The 14,637-nt window shown below is 41.8% G+C and overlaps 1 protein-coding gene across 4 annotated transcripts in view; it reads right to left on the bottom strand.

Annotated features, from left to right (window-relative positions):
• Positions 1–14,637, bottom strand: part of dip2bb (disco-interacting protein 2 homolog Bb) — a 59,843-nt gene that overhangs the window by 5,363 nt on the left and 39,843 nt on the right. For 2 of the 4 annotated variants that reach the window (XM_036151898.1, XM_036151899.1), the window contains 17 exons: positions 12,894–13,008; positions 12,599–12,800; positions 11,742–11,854; positions 11,455–11,478; positions 10,993–11,073; positions 10,766–10,889; positions 10,530–10,651; positions 8,389–8,500; positions 7,835–7,944; positions 6,632–6,762; positions 6,364–6,532; positions 6,041–6,211; positions 4,977–5,038; positions 2,659–2,716; positions 2,503–2,577; positions 2,214–2,388; positions 378–501 (listed from right to left, as the gene is read on the bottom strand). In XM_036151898.1, coding sequence (XP_036007791.1) covers positions 378–501; positions 2,214–2,388; positions 2,503–2,577; positions 2,659–2,716; positions 4,977–5,038; positions 6,041–6,211; positions 6,364–6,532; positions 6,632–6,762; positions 7,835–7,944; positions 8,389–8,500; positions 10,530–10,651; positions 10,766–10,889; positions 10,993–11,073; positions 11,455–11,478; positions 11,742–11,854; positions 12,599–12,800; positions 12,894–13,008 — 1,968 coding nt within the window. The remainder of the gene's footprint in view (positions 1–377; positions 502–2,213; positions 2,389–2,502; positions 2,578–2,658; positions 2,717–4,976; positions 5,039–6,040; positions 6,212–6,363; positions 6,533–6,631; positions 6,763–7,834; positions 7,945–8,388; positions 8,501–10,529; positions 10,652–10,765; positions 10,890–10,992; positions 11,074–11,454; positions 11,479–11,741; positions 11,855–12,598; positions 12,801–12,893; positions 13,009–14,637) is intronic. The other 2 variants (XM_036151900.1, XM_036151901.1) reach the window with 1 other exon arrangement.

The following is a 14,637-nucleotide window of genomic DNA, read 5'->3' as shown; positions in this document are numbered from 1 at the left end:
GAGGAGAACCTGGGAACCCAGATCTAGCTGCAGGAATTGCATCTCCCTATCGATGCCTCGGGACGGCCCGGAATGAGCTGGGGTTTCGCTGAGGAGAGGCAAGTGTGGGTTTCCTCCTTGGACCTTGTTACCGAGCTAACGAGACGATCTGAAAGTGTTCACTTTTAATCTACCTATAGTAGATCCTTGTAACAGCAAGGCGTTGTGCTCTTGTGTATCTGACAAGCTCCACGAAGCGTAACGAGTGATTATATGCTTTATTTGCCAGCTAACACTGCTGAAGCTTCAGATTTTTACTCTTAACAACTACCAGTGTGTAATTGGAGACATAAATAGGGACCTTTTAAGGATTACAAAAGCATCAGCGGCGCCCTCACCTCTCAGCAATGCTTCGGTGAGCTCTTGACACGGAGGTTTCGATGTCGATGGGGTGGTAACGTAACCCTCGTAGCTCTAGTGTCTCATCCAGAGAGCCCACCACAAACAGAGCGTCATGCCGATCTGAAACAGAGTGAGCAAAGAAAAATGTAGACCAGTGGTTGTCCTGTGTAATTATTGTGATTATTGTACAGAGCTTAGCGTGCAATAGTGAAGTGGAAGGAAAAGGCTACATGGGGTTTAAAAGTTTTGACAAACAAGGATCTGAAAAGGTTGGGAGTGCATTTGTAATCTGCTTCTATTATCCTGATGAGTCAAGATAAAAATCACCTGGTAAAGAGATACTATGTGGGCGTAATTTAAGCCAATCGTAAATACAGATGTTCTGCCAAGTCCTCGGAGGTTTGTTCTATAATGACAAGTATTAGTCCTGCTCTCCACAAATCTGGCCCTGATGGGACGAGAGGCAAGGAGAACGTCACTGTCTAAAGATAGCATCATGTGTCCCGTTTGCAGTTTGCCACAAGCCATATATGCTTTTGTTTACGGAGGAGCTGCGCTGAACTGATGGGAAGATGGATGGCGATAAATACGCAGGTCGAGCTGAAGGTTTACCCTCCAGCAGGCGAACCAGAAACCTAATCAAACAAATCTAAACATATTCATGTATCAGCATGGCCCAGTCAAAGTCCTGACCTCTGTCCAATTAACAATATGTTGCAGAACTTGGATGAAAATCAATAAGGTAAAGACATACCTCAAAATTTCGCAGCAATTGCAGCAATGTTAGCCTGACATGGTCATACTCAATTCTAGTCAGAATTTGAGTCTGCTACTGCTCCATAGAGCTGTGATTATGGGGCGTGTTTCGAACGAACCAGGAAAAAAAATTCCTCTGCACTCAATTGGATAGACCTACAACCAATAAGAGCAACAGAGTGTGTGACGTATGTTAAGCGACGCATAGTTGTTGTCAACGGAACTCAATTGTTAGCCTAGCATAAGAAGACGAGCGTCAACGATTTTTTCCGGTGTTGCAAAAAGAATGTAAGGATCCAAGGAGTCCTTCAACACACGAACCTGTCGATATCTTCTAGAACAGACCTAATAGCAGAATCTACACACCTCAACTCTCCAGCGGCAGCCATCGTTGTTGTAAACAAATTCAACCCAAGCGCGCTTTGGTGACGTGGTTGATTACGTTACTGTTGATCATCTGTCCATCATCGTATAAAGCCCACCCTGACAATTTGATTGGCCCGCCAGATATTGGGCGAGCATACTCGCGCTACTATTGAGCAATGCCAGACCGAACTTCCCGACCTAAAACGTTGTGGGCGGGACTAAGTTCGGGATGGCACCCAGGCTAGCGAAATGTGGTTTGGGGTAATGAACAATTTTTAAGTTTTTGTTTGTAAATAATGCTCCAAATTATGTATAATTTTCCTTACTATTCACAATGATCTACTACTTTGTGTTGGATTATCACATTAAAATCCAATAAAATACTTTAAACGTTGGGTCTATAATGAGGGAGAATGTGGAAAAGTTCAAGTGGTGTCAAAGCTCTGACGATAACCGTGCTGTGATTTCTCCACTGACACTTTATGATCATTTTGTAAACAGTTATGGATGATTGCCATTAGTGTTGGATCTTATTTGGCTTCTCTTCATTTTTTAAAAGAAATACACAATAAATATGAACTGTTTTGACAGGCGTTGTGTATTCACACACATTTACTCATCTGCAAATAGCTTTAGCTACAACTTACTAACTCCAACTGTTTACTTCCTGTCTAACTTTAATTTAGTTTTACTTTGATCTGCTTGCTTACCTCCACTTGCGTCCAGCAGCTCTGTCCTTTTTACAAAACCCAAGTATCCAGTTCGGGCCCATAAAGTGTGCGGGTCTCCGAAGCTGAGCTTGGTGTTGAAGTGGTCGGCCTGAAGACTCTCCTCTCCGTAGATAGTGTAGTAGCCGCTGGCGTTGTGCGGGCTGTTCACCCAGATCTGAGAAAGAGAAACAAAAAAGCCAAAAAAAATATGCTGTTTGTTCAGCTCTGGGGGGCTTTGTTTTGGTACGGGCACGCTGTAGCGTCAAGAGGGCCGCGTCAGCCATATTACCTCCCCCAGGTGAGAATCACCGAGTGGGCCTTTCGTCTCCGGATTCACAATGATCACCCTGACACCTGGAAGAATCTGAAAAAAAAAAATAAAAATGTTCCATCAACACTTAGCAAAACTAGTCTATAACACAGGAGTCTATCTTGTGCATCCCACCTTGCCAGACTCCATCAGAGGAAGACTCTGAGGCGCTCCTCTCTCCACCAGCCTCACTCTGAAATCGGCGACAACACACCCACTTAGACACGTGCAGCCATAACAAATTATCAGCGTTCGATATATTTACAAAAAGGATGGGCCGTAAACCAAAACGGGACACTATATAAAATTGACTAACGATGATTTGATAAACTTCAAGGTAATGACTTTGTGCACCAGATCTCTCTTTGACTTTTATATCCGTGATTGAAGTGAAAAACCTTTTCCTGGAGTTTCTACTTTAAACTGGATGTTGCTGCAAGTCAAATATGTTTGCTACAATCTGGAGAGAAATTCCCATCCACTCACACTGTAGTGGATCTACCATTCAGATGTAAGGATCTATTTATCTATTTGTTTACTTTAATCTCACATAGAAAGTACTCCAGGATCAGTGCTTCTGTGCTCTTTTTGTGCGCCTGCTCTGTCTTCTCTAATCCCCCAGTCGGTCGTGGTGGATGGCCGTTCACGCTGATCCTCTGGTTGCCTCCGATTTAAGCCTGTTTACTGTTGCCATGACCCAGATAACTGAGAATTTGCGCAGAGACACTGAGCCTGGTTCTAAAGAAGGTGTCAAAGATCAAAGGGGAGTTTTCTTCTCCATTGTCGCTACATGCATGCTCGGCATGAGGGATTGCTGCAAAGCCAGAAACAATGCAGGCGACTGTCCGCCGCGCTCTTTCAGGAGGAGTGAATGCTGCAAGTCAACGACTGGATGCAATCAGCTGGGTTTCCTGAGAGAGAAAACTTTTTTAACCAATCTGCCTGCATGATTTGATAGAACTGACTTTCTAAAGGGCCTTGAGATGACATGTGTTGGGAATTGCTGCTATTTAGATAAACAGAATTTAATTACATTGAATTTGAACGGCAGGTTAAATTATTCTATGGTGCACTGCAGAATATAAACTGTGAAATAATAGTGTAAATATCATACTGTAGTAAACCATCTTTTTTTAATATATTTTTTTAAAAACACAAGTGTTTCTGTTTATCATTTAAATATGTCAGATTTAGCCATGGAGGCTATTTTTCAGCCACCGTACCTGGCCACTAGATGGTATTCAATAAAAGTAAACTGTTAAATCACATGGTTGTCAACATTCACATTAAAAGAAACATCTGGTTGAAACAGTCACTAATGTACAAACACTCACAGATTTGATTAGTTACCAACCACCAGTGGTTTAAATGGATTTAGAGAGATATAATGTTTCTCACTTCTGTTGGTCCATGTATGAACTACGCTGTAAATAAACATCTCAGTTATTTATGTTTTAATTAAGTAAATTGTGGACATTTAAGAATCTAAAGCTAATTTAATTATTTCCTATAGTTTAAAAAAATATGTGTATAAATAATTGCTGCTACTACTCATTCATTTGGAGTGGGGCACATTTGGTCTACCAAAGATCCCTCCCAGTGAAGGCAGTTTATCAGTTTATCCTAAAAATAAAACTCGTTTTATGCTTCAACCAAATAATAAAACAACCAAAACCTTAAAGTGACCACATTGGTCATGTCTGAGGCTTAAAGTGCGCTGAGGTGAAGTGGGAAACTGTTCTGTGTTCAGGCGAATCAGATTTTGAAATTCTTGCATCCTTTGAACTGAGGAGGCGAGCGACCATCTGGAGCGCTCCAAGCACGCAGTCGGAAGGTCTCTAAAACATGATGGTGTTGGACAAGTCCGGACAGATGGCGTGAGCAATCCGCGTATCTGTGGAGGCTGCCTTAACGCTGGCCGGTGCAGGTTTTGCACCAACATATGCTGCCGTTCATGTTATGTCTTTATCAGTGAGGAATATTAAATATTTCAGTAAAACAAATTAGAACTACAGTCTGCGTTCTGTTTATGATTTAGTAACTCACTTAAAGAAAATGTGGCATGTCATTAAAACAAACTATGCAATAAAAAATGTGAATAGAATTAAGTAAACGAGCTCCGATTATAAGCGGTTGTAGACAAAACTGTCCTCGTTTCTAAAACACGTCGAGAATATTGTGAAGAGATGATCCAGGGCTGATCAGATGAAAATGTTCCTGTCCTGAGCTGTTATGGGTAACAGCATCAAATGATTTTTATAATCTGATTTATAGTCATTTGTACCGGGCTAAACAATACAGGAAGAAAAAAAAATCCCTAATCCCCATTTTGTCCTCATTGTTAAAAGGTACATTTGCTTCCATAAGCTTTGATATATAAAAGCTAGAAGAAATTTATTTATTAAAATTTAAGTCGTTTTAGTTGGAGAGAAGAAAAAAACGTGTGTCCCCACCTGTCATGACGCAGAGACTTCATGTCCACATACACCGTACAGGGGTCAGGACCAGTGGTGCCCTGTGAGAGACAAATAAGGTCTGACAGGTTCCCATTTTTATACCGATGATCCATAATTAATAATTTATCAGCAGATATACAGGGAAGAAAGAAAGAAAGAAAGAAAGAAAGAAAGAAAGAAAGAAAGAAAGAAAGAAAGAAAGAAAGAAAGAAAGAAATCTATAATTAATCATTTTACAGCAGATATACAGGAAAGAAAGAAAGAAAGAAAGAAAGAAATCTATAAATAATCCTTTTACAGCAGATATACAGGAAAGAAAGAAAGAAAGAAAGAAAGAAAGAAAGAAAAAGAAAGAAAGAAAGAAAGAAATCTATAAATAATCATTTTACAGCAGATATACAGGAAAGAAAGAAAGACAGAAAGAAAGAAAGAAAGAAAGAAAGAAAGAAAGAAAGAAATCTATAATTAATCATTTTACAGCAGATATACAGGAAAGAAAGAAAGAAAGAAAGAAGAAAGAAAAGAAAGAAAGAAAGAATCTATAAATAATCATGTACAGCATATATACAGTAAAAGAAGAAGAAGAAGCATAAAAGAACATCTATAATCTCTTTCCGCAATTACTGACAGAAGAAGAGGAAGAAAGAAAAGAAGACGAAGAAAAAAGAGAAAGTACAGAAGAAAGAAGAAGAAATCTATAATAATCATTTTACAGCGATTCGAAAGAAAGAAGAAAGAAAGAAGAAAGAACGACAGAAAAGAAAGAATCTTATAAATATCATTTTTTTTACACATATATCAGGAAAGAAAAAGACAGAGAAGAAGAAAGAAAGAAAGAAAGAAAGAAAGAAAGAAGCTAGAAATCTATAATTAATCATTTTACAGCAGATATACAGGAAAGAAAGAAAGAAAGAAAGAAAGAAAGAAAGAAAGAAAGAAAGAAAGAAAGAAAGAAAGAAAGAAAGATCCATCCAGACCCAGGAAAAACTTTAAACCAAAAGTAGGAACCCTCAAGCTGCCATTTGAAGCAGCGGTGAGACCGATGCTCATGTTTGGTTTACCTGCAGGCAGATCGCCAGGTTAACCCTGGAGCCAAACGCCGTGCTGACGGCCCTGGGCGACAGTCCCAAATCCTTAAACAGCTTGGAGAAGGACTGCGAGAGGGCGAGACGAGGGCGTTCCTCTGCTATCACCACGCAGCTCCGCACACACGACAGGTTCACTCCGCGCGCCTAAAACGCATCCAAACACAACGTCATAGCCGAGCCTCCGCTGACAGCTCCCTCTGTGTGTGTGTGTGTGTGTGTGTGTGTGTGTGTGTGTGTGTGTGTGTGTGTGTGTGTGTGTGTGTGTGTGTGTGTGTGTGTGAGTGTAGAGGTCTCACCTTGAGCAGCTCGGTCTGCGTGCCCAGTCCTTTAGTGCACAGCTCCATCACAGAGTAGGAGCAGAAGGTGTCTCTGATGCGGTACTGACTGAGCGTGCTCAGCCACAGAGACAAGCAGCTCTCCAGCTCAAAGGGAGGGATCAGGATGGACTGGTGACCAGAATAAACGCTGCAGGTAAAAGAGCAAAGAGCCAAGGTCTGAGGAAAAACAGAGACACCAACCTCTGGGCGTGAGGGGGATGTAAAGAAAAGTCATGGTTTCCCGTACCTGGCAAGGCACCACAAGACAAAGCCCAGACCACAGTAAGGATCCAGACAGATGGCTATTTGGCGAGAGGAGTAAAGCTCACACTGAAGCTTTATGGAGCGACACAGGGCGCTGACTGCTGCGTGAGAGATCTGTAATACATACACAGAAAAGGTTCATTATTAGTAATGTTGTTTTCTGGTTTCTTTTTAAATGTGCCTCTCTAGCAGCAGTGTCTCATCAGCATCTACAACCCTGCAAAAAAAAAAAACTGGATTTCAGCTGAGCAGGTTCAACATAGTAGAAAATCTCATTTCATTTTCACCTGAGCCACTTCGTGCCATGCATTAATCTTTATTTTCATGAAAATATTTCGAGTCGAATAGGGTGTACTATTCTTTTTCACAAACAAGATGGCGCCGCGGACGGTCGCCTCAGTGCTCGGCTCTCTTGCTGTTGTTTTTTTTTTTTTTTTTTTTGCGTTTACTCTTCTGTCTGCCACCGTTGGGCGACGGCTTTCACCAGAGAGGAACTCCTAAACCACAGCCGGTCCTCTTCAAGGCTTTTGTTTCTCCGTTATTCTGCCACCCTCTGTTTCACCGCAGCACGGCTTGGTGAACACACCCCACACGGCGCTCTGGGCTTGTCCACTGGTGCGGTCCGAACCCCCTGGAGCTTAACCCGCTCAAGACAGTGGAGATAATGGTGCTAGCTTCTTTTCTTTTTTTTTCTTTTTTTTTTTTTGCCACAAAACAGTTCAAATAAATAGCTTTAAAGATGAAAAGATTCAGATTAGATCTCAGTCCTGTTTCATTGTGATAACAGTTTTATTATTATCATAGAGTCATGATACTGAACCTATTTAAGTGTGAGTACAGTTTATTAATTTCTTTAGTTTTTTTGCTATGATAACAGCTTGATGATTTGACTGTTTTATTCTAGAAAATGTTTTCTAATTTATTCACATCCAGATTTCATGGGACTGTGAAGGAACCCTAACCTGTTATGAGCCAGACATGCTGCACGGCATCAACACCAACATATACCAAAGGCCTCCGGCTCTTGAGAGCGCTGCATTAACACCATGCACAGTTTTGTTATTTTTAATTAAATTTATTTCACAAGGTCACTTCCATTTCTTCTTCACAACCACTGTGTTCCCATTCTGATCCATTGATGCGGCAGCTTTGGTTAGAGACAAGTAGCTGGCAAATAATCCCTCACCTTGACGCCAGTGAGCATGCCCGTGGTGGAGACGCTGAAGTCCAGATAAGCGATCATCTCTGCCGTGGGAGGCTTGTAGATCTGCGGAGGCCGGCGGCGAGGCAGGTCATCTGCAAACAAGAACAGCGCAGGCCGTTTACAGGGGAGAATATAAATGTAGAAGTCCACACAACTATTTTGGATTAAGAAAAACAAGTTAAATTTAATTTATTTTCATCTATGTATCTCTTATTACTTATCTTAGCTATCTAGGTATAACCAAGACGCTTTGTGTGCAAAGAAATCCGATAAGAAACAACAAAATCCTAGAGATTAAAAGAAAAACTAAGCTTAAAGTTGTTTCTTTTCTCCAAAAATGTATGACAATTCGCCTCGTTATTTTTTCCAACCTAGAATCCACCATCTAAGCAATACTTTCCCAAGTATCTAAGCATGGCAGAAGTCTAAAATTTTATCCTGTTGGACTAATGGTTAGGATCCACAGTGAAGCTGAGCAGAACTGGAAGTGACGCTAACTCTAAGATGCCGAAGCTGAGCATCTGCAGGTCTCCTACCGGTGTCAATGATGGTCGGCCAGGTTTTGATGTTGACAGAGGCTGCGGCCTCTTTGGAGCGCAGAGTCCTCATCAGGTTCTGTGTTGTGAGGATGCACGCAGCTTTACTGACCTGGCAACAAAACACACAGGATCCATCAGGAGAGCAGAAGCTTAAATGGGAAGCGTAAACACACCCACACGGCGTTTCACGCAACATGATCGCACCTTCTGACATCGAGCTGATGTAAACAAGATGTGTGCTTATCGGGTCATTTCATTTTCAAACATGTAGAATATTAATGAGTTAAGACACTCAGGCGTCACAGCACTTGAACCGCGCCCCATTCTTTTACATTAAACCCATGATGTTAAATTTTACCACCATGTTACGTGATAAACCGGCACCAAGTGTGGCATATTTGTCAAGTGAAGGGAGAACATTTTACAAATTAAAAATCAAGAGCAACCAATTGCCTTCAGAAGTCCCCTAAACCAGAGCCCAGGTGGGTATGATTTAATCTCAGTATAAATCCGGCTGTTCTGTGAAGGCCTCAGAGGTTTGCTTGAGAACTTTAGTGAACAGACAGCATCACCGAGGCCGAAGAACAGTGGAAACAATTTAAAGCAGGTTTGATTTAAATACATTATCATTTGAAAACGGAAATAGCACGACACAACTGCAAACCTGCCATATGTAGAGTATTAATCAGAGCCCAGAGGCCTATCTGGATGAGCTGCAGAGAGCAACAGCTCAGGTGGGATCATTTTTCATCAGTGCAAGTATTATTAATGCCCTCTGGAAATCTGGCCTTTATGGAAGAGGGGCAAGAAGAAAGTCCACAAGAAGTCTGAACTGCAGTTTGCTACAAGCCATGCGGAGGACACAGCAAACGTGTGAAGGAAGTTGCTCAGATCAGACAAGATCAAAATCAAACTGTTTGGCCCACATGCTAAACCATTTTTGTGTGGAGGCAAACTACCACTGCACATCGCCCTGAACAAGCAATCCCTATGGTGAAATGCAGTGGTGCCAGCATCATTCTGTGGGAATGCTCTTCTTTTGCAGGGACAGGAAACCTGCTGAGAGTTGATGGGAAGATGGATGACGCTAAATACAGGGCAAGCCTGCAAGAAAGCCTGCTAGAGGCTGAAAATGATCATCTGAAAGTAGGGTGAAGTTTCATTGTCCAGCAGAAGAACAACCCTCAACAATGAAAGGGTCCTAGATCAATGGATATTTATGTGTAAGAACGGTCCAGTCAAAGTCCAGACCGGAATAAAAGGCACTCTCCATCCAGCCTGGCTGAAACTGAGCTGCTTTATAACACTGCAAAAAGGCAACTCAAAGTAAGTAAAAACTTCTTGTAATTAGTGTATTTTTCCTTGATTTGAGGAGCTAAATAAGACTATTTGCCAATGGAATGAGAGTTTTTACCCCTAAAATAAGATAAGTAGATATCCTGCACTTGAAATAAGATGATGGAGATGAATTGTTCCTATTTGAAGCGCAAACATTTTATTCCATTGGCAAATAGTCTTATATACCTGCTCTAATCAAGGAAAAATACACTGATTTCAAGAACAATTCACTTACTTTTAGTTCCCTTTTTGCAGTGATACAATAAAGATGGGAGACAATTTCTGTTGATCACTACCAGTAAAACTGATAGAAACATAAAAAAGATCTTACACTGCAAAAATAGAGCTAAAAATAAGAACATTTTTCTTACAAATTAGAGTATTTTCCTTGATTTGAGCAGGTAAATAAGATTATTTTCCAATGGAATAAGATTTTCGCACTTAAAATAGGAAAAATTCATCTCCATCATCTTATTTTAAGTGCAGAATATCTAATTATCTTATTTTAGGGGTAGAAATACTCATTGCATTGGCAAATAATCTAATTTACCAGCTCAAATCAAGGGCAAATACATTCATTTAAAAAAATGTTTACTTATTTTTAGTTCTCTTTTTGCAGTGCAGATGAAATTGCTTCCAAAGAGGATGCTGCAAAGACTAATGGGTCTAAACACCCCTAGCCTTTTATCAGGTCAATATTTAACAAGAACAGCTCAAAGGGTATGAATAGTTCATACTAATATGACTATATGAAGAAAAACGTATTGAAAACACATTCAGACAGACATAAGCAGGCATACATCGATGATCATCCGAACAGTGGGCAGAGTGGCTGCCAGGTTCTGAGGGTGCGGAGGCCTGACGTTGACCGGCACACAGCCAGCGTAGAGGCAGCCGTAGAAGGCCGCAATCAAATCGATCCCTGGGGGGGGGAAACACGGAGGACAAGCGCAGAGTTACAGAAAAAAAACAAATCGTTCGGGTCTCACACAGACTTATTGCTTTGGGAGTATTTAGACACAGAGGCAGAACTTGCCAGGAGGATAGAGCAGCACAACGTTCTCCCCTTTATTGATGCTGCTTTTCTCGCAAAGGGCCGCCGCTATCTTCTCCGCTCTCTTGTGGAGCTGGACGCACGTCGCCGTCCCCACCGTTACGCCCTGAAAGGAAGAAATGGAAAAAGCGCAGATAAACACGCATATGAAGTATAGTAATTGGGAAAAATCCCAACATTTAAAGCTGTACCACTCAGTAACATTGTACCTTTGCGTTTAGGAGCACATAGAGGACGTGGTCTGGGTCTGTCTGGGCCCTCCACTGAAGAGCTTCAGTCAAATACTGATGCTGCAATTTGACGACAAACATAATGAGAAACTAAACGTCTAAAGAAGAAAAACACAGGAGGCAAATTCGGGGAGGGATTTTCTGCAGAAGGAAGAAAAAAAAATAAATTTGTGCCAATAGTGGACAGCAGTCCAACATAAGTGACAAACAACATATGACTCTCCCTCTGAGCAAACACAGCTCTCAGGACAACGAAAACTAACTCAGGGTGTGAGATGGAGTGAACATCCCAGGATGCACGTCCTGTAAGAACCAAACAAGCATGCAGCGTCTTGCTTTTGCTTGCCCACTACACGAAGCCAACAATACAGCACAGGTTAGCACACGACCGGCATAAACACAGGAGCGGGGGAACGTGCCAGAGAGGACTGCAGTTCTTACCATCACAGTGGGCCACATACAGAGCTACATCCAAGAGAGACACGAGAGCAGAAAGAAAGGAGAATCAAAGATTTTTCGGGCTCGGGCTTTGGCCATCGCTACTGCGGCAAGGGAAAGTATCAAAGCATCACTTTTTCTAAATCTAGTGCTAATGCTGAGCGTCAAACGTATCTGCGTGCACATCATCCCTGCAGCCTATGCAGCGCTAAGTGCTGTTAGTAATACATTAGATCAGGAGGTGGCATTTGGTTGGGCGTGTGGGTTAAAGCGCTTTGATGGCGAGCTACCTTTCGGACAAGATCCTGGTCTTCGATCATGCCGAGGTCCCTCCCTACGGCCTGGGCGATCCGCTTCCCTGCCACCAGGTTGCCCACCATGACGGAGGCGGGGCCTACACCGACTGCGAAGGAGTAAAGCAGCATTAAACGGAGGAAAAAGATAACAGACGACCCATAGCTGACCACGTAAAAGGAGATTTACTGACTATTTAGTTACAGCTCATTATGACTGTGGATCTAACCGCTGTTCTCACGTAACACAAGTGGCTAAAAATGTCAGTATCGGAGAAAAGGAAATGACATTTCTGCAAGTGAAGGACGCAAATGAAAACAAATCTCAACAATTTGGGAGGGAAATTTAGAAAAAGAAGCTGAATTAATCAATAAGAATAAAAAGGTTTGGTTTCTTTCCACAACTGGATCATTAATCTTCCCAGCTGTGGATGAAACGATGATATTAAATCTCACCAAACTTCACCTTAAAACCAAATACCCATGGTGGTTTTCTTTTTAACCCACGTTACCATTACGGTTACTGACACTAAACTACTGAGAACAATATAAAATCAATAAACAGAAGAAAATTAAGTACAAAAAAAAACATATTTCAACTCAAATTTACATTATTCATCTCTTTATGATTTTAATATTTTGGAAACCCAGTGCTTATTGACCACAACGTGCATGTTTAACCTTTTTCATTGTTATTTATAACATGTTTTACTGTCGTATTCAAACTGAAGATGAAATGCCATCCATCCATCCATCCTATATGTCAACTTTAACTAAGAGAAAGTAACACCACACGTTTTTTTTCATGCAGAAAAACACTAATCATGAGCGAGTACGGCGTAAGTCCCGCTCACCCGGCTGCTTCTGGCGGGGCTTTGGCAGGTTAGTGACACACGTATGGGGACACATGAGGATGTTGCAGGGGTGCAACGTCCCATCCAAGAAGAACTGCTTGGTGTCGGAGATGTGGATACCGCCGAGGGGCGTTTTGGGCAAGGTGTTGGCCGGGACCAGAGCCAGACAGTAGAGGCCGACCTGGTGAATGCTGTCGATGGCCTGGAGGCGAGGGGAAGCCAGACAACTCGGTCAACCTCGATGGGCAACACTGGTCGTTTTTAGAAGAAACAGATTACGAAGCTCTGGATTCACCTGAAGCACTCGGCTCATCCACTGGAAGCTGTCCTCCTCGCTGGCGTCTGGCCTTTGCTCCGCGACAATTACCACCCTCTCGTCATAAAACACCGTGACTGAAAACACAGCGATCCTGGTGCACAAACACAAACAGGGATATGGTGAAGACTTCTCTCTAGGCTTGGAGAGAGTTTGACAGAAAGGTGAAAAAACAAAGCCTACAGTTCCTCGTAAAACTATTCTTACCCAATTAACTTTTTCACTTCAATGGTTCCTTTGGGATCTTATGAGCTAGGCCAACACAAAGTAGCGCATATTTTGTGAAGCGCCTGGAAGACGGTGCCTGGTTTTAACATTTTTGCTCTGGCTGTATGTTAAGGGTGGCCCTGCGAGAAGCTGAGCCTCCGCCCTGGTATCAAGTCTTTTATTTTATTTCTAATCACCAATAGGCTTTATTATTTTTTATCTCATTAGAGCAGAGCACCTCTCTCCACATGTTGCTGCGGCAGCTACTTGACTTGTGGCAAAAGTTAAAAAGAACTCATGGTTTTCTTTATTAGTTGCTTTCTTCTCATCATTCTTTCAAAAAGACCAGATCTGTGGAGTTCAGAGCGTTTAGTTGTTCTCCCATCTGAGCTGTGGATCTCTGCTGCTCCTCCAGAGGGGCTGCTTCTCTGATTAATGCTCCCCTTAGCTGAACTATCCGTCTAAGGCTACGGTCACACTGCAGGCCTTGATGCTCAATTCCGATTTTTTGCTGAAATCTGATTTTTATTGAGGTGGCCGTTCATTCTACTATTAAATGTGACCATAATCAGACTTCTGTCTGAATGGTCCAAGACCGCAAAACGACCCGCATGCGCAGATACCGGAAGGAGACGTCACGGCACTGTTTGTGGAAGTAATGGTGAATATAAATGTTTCTGGAAGTGTTCAATAAAGTTTTGTTAAAAAAAACTTGTCATAGTAAGACCAAGTAAGGTAAGAAGAAATTAAAACAGTTATTTACAACGGTGCGCTAAATGCTACTGCTGTCTGTGGATGTGTAGTGAGAGACAGGAGAGTGACGTGAAAGACGGATAAAATGCGAGACGACCGTTCAGACTGTGAACGATTTGAAAAAAAAATCCAATACGTATCCGAATTTGTACCAAATATGAAAGTGGAGGTGAAAAGATCAGAATTGCAGAGAAAAAGACGGATATCGGTCGCCTTTCCCAGCAGTGTGAACGTAGCCTAGGTGGACAGCCATGTGCTTGCAAGTCTGCATTATTCTGTGATAATATTTCAATTTCTAGGTGGATTGATCAGGGTTATGTGAGATGTTCAGAGCTTGGGTTATTCTATTTTATTCAAACGCTACTTTAAATGTCTCTGCTACTTTACCCCTGAGCTGTCTGCTGTGTTCCTTTGGTGTTTATGATGCTGCTTGTTCTGTAATGTTCTCCGACAAACCTCTGAGGCCTTTGCAGAACAGCTTGAATTAGACTGGGATTAAGTTACACACAACTGGACTCGATATACAAATTAAATGACTTCAGTTGCGCCATATTTTATATCGGGGTATAAAGACATGCACGTCAAACTTGTAAGATTATTTTCATGTTTAAATCAAGTATATCATGATTACCTTATGTTGTGCATAAATTCCCCATAAAAAGTGTTTAAATAAAGTTGTGGTTGTAAAGTGAAGAAACATGAAAAAGTTTGCGAGGCACTGTACTGTTCCCTGCATTCTGGACGTGCTACGTTTGCCTTTAGC

The sequence above is a fragment of the Fundulus heteroclitus genome, chromosome 20 (assembly GCF_011125445.2).
Source record: "Fundulus heteroclitus isolate FHET01 chromosome 20, MU-UCD_Fhet_4.1, whole genome shotgun sequence".
In the NCBI taxonomy this organism is placed as follows: domain Eukaryota; kingdom Metazoa; phylum Chordata; class Actinopteri; order Cyprinodontiformes; family Fundulidae; genus Fundulus; species Fundulus heteroclitus.
Note: the sequence above shows the minus strand (reverse complement) of the source record. Positions and strands in the feature narration are given on the sequence as shown.